Consider the following 10893-nt stretch of genomic DNA (forward strand, 5'->3'; position numbering starts at 1 on the left):
ACTCTGTAGACCAGGCTGGCCTCGAACTCAGAAATCTGCCTTGCCTCTGCCTCCCAAGTGCTGGGATTAAAGGCGTGCACCACCACTTCCCAGCCAGTAATTATGCTTTTAAAGTCAGGAGCCACCTGGGCATGTAATCCTAGTACTCAGGAGGTTTTGGTGTGAGAATTGAAAGTTCAAGTTCCATCTGGGTTATATACTGTGTTTTGGGCAAATGTGGAATGCATAGAAATCATCTCTCAATTTTGATGATGAAGATGGTGATGGTGAGGATGAAGAAGATGACGTTGGTGGTAGTGATGATAATGATGATTCCAGTGCTAAGTGGGAGCAGAGCTCAGTGGTAGAGTTCATGGAGCTTTGGGCTTGGTCCTGAGCATTGCAAAGAATAAAATAAAAAGCTAGGCCTGGCAGGAGTGGATTTCTGTAGTCCTATCAGTTGAGAGGTGAAGGAGGGAAGATCAGGAATTCAAGGCCAGTCTGGGCTACGTTGGGAGTTCAAGACATGCTGCAGTTACATGAGACTTTGTCTCAAAGGGAAAAATAAACTCCAAAATAATAATAAGAGTAATAATAAGGTCAGAATCATTTCCATGTGTATCTTAGCATTTTAGTATGACTCTTATGTGCACAGATAACATACACTTTGGCATATGTAAAGAAATTTGCATATGTGACACCATGCTGTTCTTTCTGAAGCTAAATTTGGACTCAAACTGCCTGGATTTCAATTCAGTCTGCTGAGGATCTGTCTCTCTGCAGGGTGATGAGAATGTCTAAAATTATCCGCGGTAGCTCTGAATTTCTCTGAACATACTAAATTCACTTTACAAGGGTGAATCTTATAATATACAAATTATATTTTAACAAAACTATCATAAAATAGATACAGGTGTTTGGGTCCTCAAAACCCACATAGATGCTGAGTGTGCATGGTGGCCCCAAATGGCAGGGGTGGGATTCCCAGAGCATGCTAAGTAGCTTGACTGGCTATATCAGAGATGCTCCAGGTTTGATTGACAGCCCCTGCTTCAGTGAGTAAGAGGAAGGGAAACCAAGAAGGACTCGTATGTTAACTTCAGGTCTTCACAAGCATGTGCACACATGTGTATCTTCCTTCTTGAATAGGCATACACATAAGTTCAGAGCACATACACACACACACACACACCACAAAATAGGGAAAATGTATAAATACCAATGGAAATTAATATGTGGAAAAAGATCCTAGTTGCACGATGTGTAAGTCATATGTTCTTGGGCTAAATATTTCAAAAGCTTCCTGTGCCCCTATGTTCTTGTCTATAAAATAAGATAAGTGCAGTATCTTTTTGGCATGGTTATTATGTGGAATCAGTGAGTGAAAATACTTAGGGCAAGGTGGGTAGTAGGGCTAACATGACAGTGTTCAGTAAACAGGAGCAATGACTCTAGTTACATTGTGACTTAGGGCCTTCACTAGGATGATTCAATGTCTCTGGTGATCTACCTGAACTACTGTGATGGCTATTCTTATTATATGTAAGTACACTGTAACTGTCTTCAGACACTCTAGAGGAGGGCATCGGATCTCATTAAGGATGGTTGTGATCCACCATGTGGTTCCTGGGATTTGGACTCAGGACCTTCAGAAGAGCAGTCAGTGCTCTTAACCGCTGAGCCATCTCTCCAGCCCCCGTGATGGCTATTCTTGGTGGTCAACTTGACTATATCTGGAATGAACTACAATCCAGAATATACAAAGATCTTATGAAAAGGTAAAGAAAGGATTAGGTCCTGATCTAGTGGCACGTACTTTTAATCCCAGCACTCAGGAGACAGAGGCATGCAGATCTCTGAGTTCAAGGTCAGTCTACTGAGCCAAGTTCTAGAACAGGCAAGCTTAGGCAGTCAAGGAAATAATCGAAAACAGAAAGCTGATGAAGATGTAATAGAATAAGGGGGCCTGCCTGTTCCAGCTCCAGCAAGAAGCAGAACTCGGCAGCCTTGGCCATGTGGCTTAGAGTCAAGAATAAAAGGGGTCACTGTCTCCCCCTGGCTGCTTTCAGATCAAGATATAGAACTCAGCATCTCCTGCATGTTGCCTGCCTGGATGCTGCCATGCTTCCTGCCATGATGATAACAGACTGAACCTGTGAACCTGTAAGCCGGCCCCAATTAAATTTGTCCTTATTAGAGTTGCCTTGGTCATGGTTTCTGCTCACAGCAGTGGAACCCTGATTAAGACACCTCCTTATCATCAGTTGCTCAGCATTTTGCTCAGTGCTCAGTAAGAGTCACTCTACATTCACAATCTTTGTCCATCTTTCTGCTGACGGACATTGACTAGGTTTCTCCTCTGCTGTGATAAAATACTCCGACAAATGTGACGTAAGGACAGAGGAGGTTTTGTTTGTTCGGTTGTTTGTTTTTTGTCTGGCTCATTGTTTACAGGCACAGTCCACTGTGGCAGTTAAGGCACAATGGTAAAAGTTTGAGATAGCCTGGTCAACTGCATCCACAGCCAAGGAGCAGAGAACGGATCCAACGAGATGGCTCAGTGTATAAGAGGGGCTTGTAGCCAAGCCTGACAGCCTGAGTTCAAGCCCCAGGGTTCACGTGGTAAAGGTGAGATCAACTCAGAGAGAGCTAATGTACACGACAAAGTGTCCTCTGTCTGACATGCTCTACGGAGAGCATGCGCACATGCATGCAGTCATGTGCGCACACGGAAAATACATAAGAATGTGATTTTTTAAATTAAAGAAGAAGCAAGAGAGGACCGGGAACACAGCTCTGCAGTGTAGTGTTTACCTAGCATGCGTGAGGCCGCAGCTTCCGTCCTTGGCACTGAGGAAAACAAAGAATGTGTTGAAGCAGAGAGCAATGGATACCTGTACTCAGCCCACTTTCTTTCTCTTTTTTAATCCAGCCCAGAGCAAATGGTGCCAATCGGAGTTATGACACATTTAATCTATATAATCCTTTAAGGACAGTCTCAGAGGCTAACCTTAATACAGAAAATCCCTTGTGGGCGCGCCTCCAGGTTTATCTCTTAGATGATTCTAGATCCTATCAAGCTGACAGCATTAACCATCACAGATATTGGGCCCTTAACATTGTTGTAATACCAATAATATTGTTGTTAAACACCATCAAATGCATACCCTTGGGCACCGGTATTGCTGGGGTATGGTATGTTTCTTGACACATTGTCAGTGTTGTAGCTGACTAGGACCTGCCTACATCTCTGATGTTTTGGGATTGTAGGTACGTGTCAACGTGGCTGGGGTGACACAGTAATGCATCTGTATTGCCTAAGTGAATGTGAAGACAGATATAACATGAGTCCTACAGAATTTATACATCTAGAGACAAAGATTCAATAATGGATACTAATGACGGGCGGTTGTGGCACACGCCTTTGATCCCAGCACTCGGGAGGCAGAGGCAGGTGGATTTCTGAGTTTGAGGCCAGCCTGGTCTACAAAGTGAGTTCCAGGACAGCCAGGGCTATACAGAGAAACCCTGTCTCGAAAAAAAAAAATGGATACTGAGATAGAAGAATCAGAAAAAGCAACAACAACAAAAGACAGAAAACAAACAAAAACAAACAAACCACCACCATCAAACAAACAAACCCAAAAGGGGGGAACCCAGAGGAATGTGTTGTCATGGAAACAAAGAGAGAACTATGCTGTATCAACTTTGCAGTGGCCTCATAAAGGTTCAGTGATGGTAACGTACTGTGACTATTCTAGGATTTACTTTGCGGCTTTTGTATTAGGAACCGTACTTTGGGGACAAATGCGCCATCACTCAGCCAATAAAGGCTCTTGCTGAACAAACCCAGCCAAGTAAGTGATTCCAAAAACCTCCTTGGTGGAAAGAGAACAGACTAAGCAAAGTCATTTTTTGACCTCCGCATGCACACTGCAGCCATCCACCCACCCACACACCTCATGCACACCTCCAAAAATAATAAGAAACTAAATTGAAGCTGGAGAGATGGCTCAGTGGTTAAGAGTCCTGGGCTGCTCTTCCAGAGGACCTGGACTCCCCGCATCTACATGGCACATCATCACCACGTGTAGCTCCAGTCCCAGGGGGATGAATGTCCCTTTGTGAGCCCTTTGAGCACCTGGCTCACAAGCAGTGCATAGAGATACATGCAGGGGAAACACTCATACACGTGACAAAAATGGGAAAAAGCCACCCTTTCATGGATTTCCTTACAGGTTCATCTTAACTTCTCACGCTGGTGATTTCCTTTGTATGCATTCCTGTATGTTTTAGTTAGGGTTTTACTGCTGTGAACAGACACCATGACCAAGGCAAGTCTTATTAAAAAAAAAAAAAAAAAAAAAAAAAAACCAACATTTACTTGGGACTGGCTTACAGGCTCAGAGGTTCAGTCTGTTATCACCAAGATGGGAGCATGGCAGTATCCAGGCAGGCATGGTGCAGGCAGAGCTGAGAGTTCTATGTCTTCATCCAAAGACTGGTAGTGGAAGACTGACTTCCAGGCAACTAGGGTGAGGATCTTATGCCCACAGCCACAGTGACACACCCATTCCAATCAGGTCACACCTATTCCAACAAGGCCATACCTCCAGATGGTGCCACTCCCTGGTCCAAGGATATTCAAACCATCGCACTGTAAATGGGTAGAAGTGAAAAAAGCAGGTAGTGCAAGTTGCATGTTGTCATCTAGAAACTCTGCTTAGTTTGTGCGCTTGCTTGAAAGCACTGACCTTGTTAACGCTGGGCATGTCTACTGATGGTGAAACAGTGACGTGGGCCAGATCCTGCATAACACATTTTCCTTTCCCCAGGACTTTGTATATGCTATGCAAGTGCTCTACCACTGAGATCTAAAGCTCTACCTCTAACTTATGTCTTCTTTGTGTTTGTGAATGCATGCGTGTGTGCGTGTTTGGGACATACGCAGACATGCTCGTTCATCCATGGAGGTGCTCACAGAGGCTAGAAGCTGATGTTAGGATGTCTTCCTCAATCAAACTGCATCTTTTTTTTTTTTGAGGCAGAGTTTCTCACTGAACCTGGACCTTGCCTTTTCAGCCATCCTGGAAGGCCAGCTGTTCTCCATGCTTTTCTTGTCTCTTCCTAAAGAATCCCACATTGGAGTTAGAGCCCTCTCATTGCTCATTTCATCTGTAAACCGGACACAACCTTAGAGGCAGCTGGGAAGAGGGACCTCAACTAATAAGGTGCTCAGATCAGACTACCATGCTGTGGCCATGTCTGCAAGGCATTCTCTTAATTTCTAATCATCGGAGCTGTGTAAGAATGGTGCTGAAGCTGTCTGTGGTGGTGTACGTCTTTCCCAGCACTCTGGAAGCAGAGGCAAATTCATGTCTATGAACTCAAGGCCACCCTGGTCTACGATGTCAGTTCCAGGCTGGCCCAGGCCATGGAGTGAGACAAAAGTAAAAAGAAATAATTAAAAAATGGTTGCTGACTAAGTCAGAGGGGGTGCACTAGGATCATCAACTAAGAAAATGCCTCCCAGAAGATCGGGCTGTAGGCTATGTTCTTAATCAGTGATTGATGGGGAGAGTCCAGCCCATTGTGGGTGGGGCCATCCTGGGTTGAGGATCCTGGATTCTATAAGAAAGCAGGCAGAGTAAACTAGGAGGAGCAAGCCAGTAAGCAGTACCCTCCATGGCCTCTGCATCAGCTCCTGCCTCCAGGTTCCTGCCCTGATTTGAGTTCCTGTTCTTCAATGGTGAGCAGTGATATGGAAGTCTTTCTTTCCCAACTGGCTCATGGTGCATGCCTTGTCACAGCAATAGCCAGGGTGCAAGCCAGGAAGCAGCTTTAGGTTCCTGCCTTGGCTTCCCTTCACGATGGACTGCAACCTGTAAGGAAATGAATCCTTTCGTCTCCAAGTTGCTTTCAGTCATCATGCTTGTCACAGCAACAGAAAGGGAACTGGTACAGCACTCTGCCTGGCTTTTGCATGGATGCTGGGGCTCTGAACTTGGATCCTCTGGCTTGCACAGCTTGCAAGCACATTCCCTCCCCCACCCCACCCCACCCCCCCTCCCCTGGCCATCTCACCAGATTCCATATCAATGTTTTTAATGCCTACAGTCTATATCCCTGTATGGATATTTATATGTGTTTTTGAGTTTCATGTGTCTCAGGCTGTTCTCTGAACTGACGATGTAGCCCAGGATGGTCTTGAACTCCTGATCTTCCTCTTTCCACTCTCAGGTCCTGAGATCACAGGCCCGCAACACCATGCTTGCTCAGCCTTGTGTTTGGGAAGCATTCCTGTGAAGGGCATTGTTGAGTTATAAGTAGTGGCTTAAAAAACATGGGTGCAGCTCCGGGTGTGGTGGCACATCCTTTAGTTCCAGCACTTGGGAGGCAGAGGCAGGCAGATTTCTGAGTTCAAGGCCAGCCTGGTCTACAAAGTGAGTTCCAGGACAGTCTCAAAAAAAAAAAAAACAAAAAACAAAAAAACCAAACAAACCAAAAACCCCATGGATGCATTCAGTTAAATCCCTCTCCAGGAGGGCTGCTCTCTTCCCACACATGAGAGAGGCTGTATAGAACCGCGTGACTCTATATGGAACATATGTTAAAATAAAAATGTCAACTCTACCAATTTTGCATACCACGCTAAATTCGGAGTACAAAACAAGATGCTCATGCCAGCTGTACTTATCTGCATTGAGAGCTACTATGGATTATTTTCAACAGCGCTGCACTGACAAAGCAGGGACATGACCTGCTGAACAGAGGACAGAGACATTAACCTTTAAAAAACAATTATATGTTTATGTGTGGTATATTCATGTGTACATGTTCATGTGCATGCATAGATGGAGGCCAGAGGATGCTATCAGTTTTTCTTTACTGCTTGTCACCTTATTTCTTTAAATTTGTGTGCGTATTTGTGTGTATGTATGTATGTATATATATATGTGTGTGTGTGTGTGTGTGAGGGTATGAGTGTATATGTGTATATGTATGTATGTATGTATGTGTGAGGGTGTGTGTGTGTGAGGGTGTGTGTATGTGTCTGTGTGAGGGTATGTGTGTATTTGTATATGTGTATGTGTGAGGGTGTGTGTATGTGTGTGTGCCCACAGAGGCCAGAAGGTGTTGGATCCCCTGGAGCTGGAGTTACAGATAGTTTTGAGCTGCTAGACATGGTGCTGAAAATCAAACTCAGGTCCTCTGAAAATAAGTGCTCTCAATCACTGAGCCTTCTCCACCATACACCCTCACACACACACCCTCACACATACATACATACATATACACATATACACTCATACCCTCACACACATACACACACAACACACACACACACACACACACATATATATATATATATATACATATATATATATATATACATATATATATACATACATACATACACACAAATACGCACACAAGTTTAAAGAAATAAGGTGACAAGCAGTAAAGAAAAACACATGCATATGTATGTGTGTGTATGTATGTATGTGTGTGTGTGTGTTTGAGACAGGGTTCCTCATGGAGCCTGGAGCTCTCTGATTAGGTAAGACTGGCTGGCCAGCAAGCCCCAAGGATTCTCCAGTTTCTGTCCCTTGCAGGTTCTAGTATAACATGCACAGTTGTAGCCAATGGCTTTTGTGTGGGTTTTTGGGGATTTGAATTTAGGTCCTTAGGTTTGAGCAACAAGTAAACTTACTCCCAAGTCTCAGCATGGATTTTTGAATCTTTTTTTTTTTTTTTTTTTTTGCTTTTCGAGACAGGGTTTCTCTGTATAGTTCTGGCTGTCCTGGAACTCACTCTGTAGACCAGGCTGGCCTCGAACTCAGAAATCCACCTGCCTCTGCCTCCCGAGTGCTGGGATTAAAGGCGTGCGCCACCACGCCCGGCTTGGATTTTTGAATCTTAACTTCAAGCTGTGCGTCTGTCATCTAGGGTAGCTTTGGAGGTGGGTGGGTGGGTTCTGGGTGGTCACAAGGAAAAAAAAATTTGGCTTGAAACCAACTGGAAAGTTAGTCTCTAAACCCAAGAATTTCCTTTAGATTAGATTCTCTCTGGCTTTCCCATTTTGCTATGGTCTGTGATGGATCAAAGCAAGTTTGCTCTACTTGAGTCAGGACTTGTAGATAAGTTTGTTTTTGTTCTGAAACAGGGTATCATTTAAGCCAGCCTGGCCTCAAACTCACTATGTACTTGAACTCCTGGTCCTCTCATTTTTACCTCTCAAGTGCTCAAATATAAAAATTAGAAGCATATAAACCACTATTATGGGTGGTATTTTTTTCTTTTTTAAAAATAGTTATTATATCTTATATATATATATATATATATATATATATATGAGCATCACTTCTAAAATTAGATCCCTTAGATGGCTGAATTTTCGAAATTAACACACAAAGAGGTTGAAGAGATTGTTCAGTAGTCAACAACATTTGCTGCTCTTGCAAAGGACCTAGTCTAATTCTCAGCAGTTATCAGCCCTCTGTAACTCCAGCCCCAGGGGATCTGATGCCCTCTTCTGGCCTCCATAGGCAACAGGCACACGTATGAAGGCAGAGTTGATTTAGTATACCAACATCCAAAAAATACTGTTTCTACTTTCCCGGTCTCCCCGCTCCCTCCCCCGCGCACCATGTACCTTCCCCTCGGTTTATTTTCTGTGTCTAATTTACTTTGCCCTTGCCCCAACATCAGTTTTCACCCTCTCTTGGTTGGTCTCCTTTCTGGTTTGTTAGGCTTTACCCACACTCACTCCCACGTATATCCATTACAGGTTAGGATATCTGCATCTGAGCGAGAAACACGCGGTCTTTGTCTTTCCGAGTGTGGGTCACCTTGCTTATTATACTTTCCAGAGAAAAGTTTGCAGATGTGAGATCTGAGCATTTATGATGCCTACAGGAATAATATGAGAAGAGCAGAGGAGAACCAGACACAACCCACCAGGGTCAAGGAGAAAGGACCTTCTTACACAGGCAGCGCCGCACCATGCCGCGCCAGCACATCCCTGCTTGCCCTGCCCACTCGGGGCACACCCGCAGTGGATCAGCCAATCATTTCCTTTAGAGAAAAAAAGGGGCGGGACAGCGAGGGCCCGCCCCCTCGACAGAAGCTTCCTGGTCACTGGGGCGGGACTTCCGTTGGCTCTTGTGTTACTTCCGGCTCGGGGGGAGGCTCTAGTGGCCGGCAGCGTCTGGGGACCCGCAGAGCGAGGTTACTATCCACGCTCGGAACGGCAATGCTGGGGGGCAGCTCCGTGGACGGCGAGCGCGACACGGACGACGACGCGGCGGGGGCGGGGGCGGTGGCCGCGCCTCCTGCCATCGACTTCCCCGCAGAGGTGTCGGACCCCAAGTATGATGGTGAGACTGGGATGGCTCGCGCAGTCCCTCGGTTCGCAGTCCACCTGAGTTCCTGCGCGCCAGTGGTCCCCGGTGGTCACCTAAGATCCTAGGCCGCCTCAGGGCTCGAACTCAGGCCCAGAGCTGTAGGGCACTGGGAGGTGGCGGGCGGGCTGTCAAGGGTTAAGGTAAATATTTACTACAAGAGTGTCTACGCTCTACCCGTTTGTGGGCATTTGTATTTCTTGACTTCTGTTCTGCGCCACTTCCCCGAGGCCGCTTTTCGCTTCCACGTCTTGTTTTTCTTTGCTGAGTGTAATCTTTGTTCACTGCTAGAATGAGATTAGATAAGTATAGATAAGTAATGATTTCTTTTAGCGAGGTAGTACACGAACGAACGCTCCAGTTTTCTTGAGGCTTTTGATACATGTAAATCAAATTGTGTAACGTAAGGCGAGTCGTCTTCAAAACATTCTCTGGAGGTCAGCGTTCTGGTAGTTTACAGAAAGTGCAGTTGGTTGTTACCAGTTGCTTGAGCCGTTTTAAAGCTGAAATTGTGCTCTCGATAGTGAATACACTGAGTCGTGGTGCACTCTTGTAACCCAGACATATGGAAAGTGGAGGAAGGAAGATCAGGACTTGAAGGTCAGCCTGAGCTTCATGTTGAGTTCCAGGGCAGTTTGAAGTACATACGACTCTGTCTCGAACTAACAAAAAAAGGATAATTATGGTGGAGCTGTGACAGAGGATGTTTTAGGATGAGTGAGATCCTGGGTTTATCTTCCAGCCCCCAAAACATACATCCAAGGAGGTTTTAGCTGTATACACAGAATGCTTATAAGGTTACAGTAAAGCTCGAAATGAGTATGTTGTAGTGGAGTTTCCATTTTCATTTTTAAATCCTGCCTGTAATAATTGACCACAACGAGAAATAAAAGTTGTTCATTGTGGTGACTCAGTAGGCTTTATAGAGGCTGGTTGTAAAATAACTTTTCAAATGAATATGCAGATTTTCCCCACACGGCAAGTGGCATGTTACTGTAGCTCGTGAGCTGAGCAAGTGTGTGTCCTAGGAAAGGGCCCAGCTGTAAACATGCAGGTCCATCTCTTCTGTGACGCAGTGATAAGAGTTTCTGCAAACCAAAGATTATTCCGGAAGGGAGTGATCGTGGACAAACTTTAGAACTTCTGCCCTCTTCCTGTTAAGACTGTTCTGCTTCTGTAGTGATGTCTCTTATAAAGAGATGGAGAGTATTCGCACACAACACATAAAAATATGTTTATTTTCCTTTAAACATATAAAGGTCTGTGGAACATTCAACATCACTTTTAATGGGTGTGAGGCCAAGAGTTAAGTGATGTCTTACAGGTGGTCTGAATGCTTTGAAGAGATCATACTGCCAGTTCATGGTAGAGTCAGAAAAGTCAAAGCTTCGATGTAACAATCGCAGTTCACTGTAGGAATTCTGCAGCAAAAAGCAGTCTCGAAGCCAGTCTGTATTCCAAGTCATTCGTTTTCCTTCATTAGTCACCAGGGTTGTTTTTGGTTTTGTTT

At 44.9% G+C, this 10893-nt stretch overlaps 1 protein-coding gene across 1 annotated transcript in view; it reads left to right on the plus strand.

Annotated features, from left to right (window-relative positions):
- Positions 1–9142: 9142 nt before the first annotated feature.
- Positions 9143–10893, plus strand: part of Eif2ak1 (eukaryotic translation initiation factor 2 alpha kinase 1) — a 35581-nt gene continuing 33830 nt past the window's right edge. Inside the window, exon 1 of the mRNA XM_021161984.1 lies at positions 9143–9359. Coding sequence (XP_021017643.1) covers positions 9236–9359 — 124 coding nt within the window. The 5' untranslated portion in view covers positions 9143–9235. The remainder of the gene's footprint in view (positions 9360–10893) is intronic.

This window comes from Mus caroli, chromosome 5, assembly GCF_900094665.2.
Source record: "Mus caroli chromosome 5, CAROLI_EIJ_v1.1, whole genome shotgun sequence".
In the NCBI taxonomy this organism is placed as follows: Eukaryota; Metazoa; Chordata; class Mammalia; order Rodentia; family Muridae; genus Mus; species Mus caroli.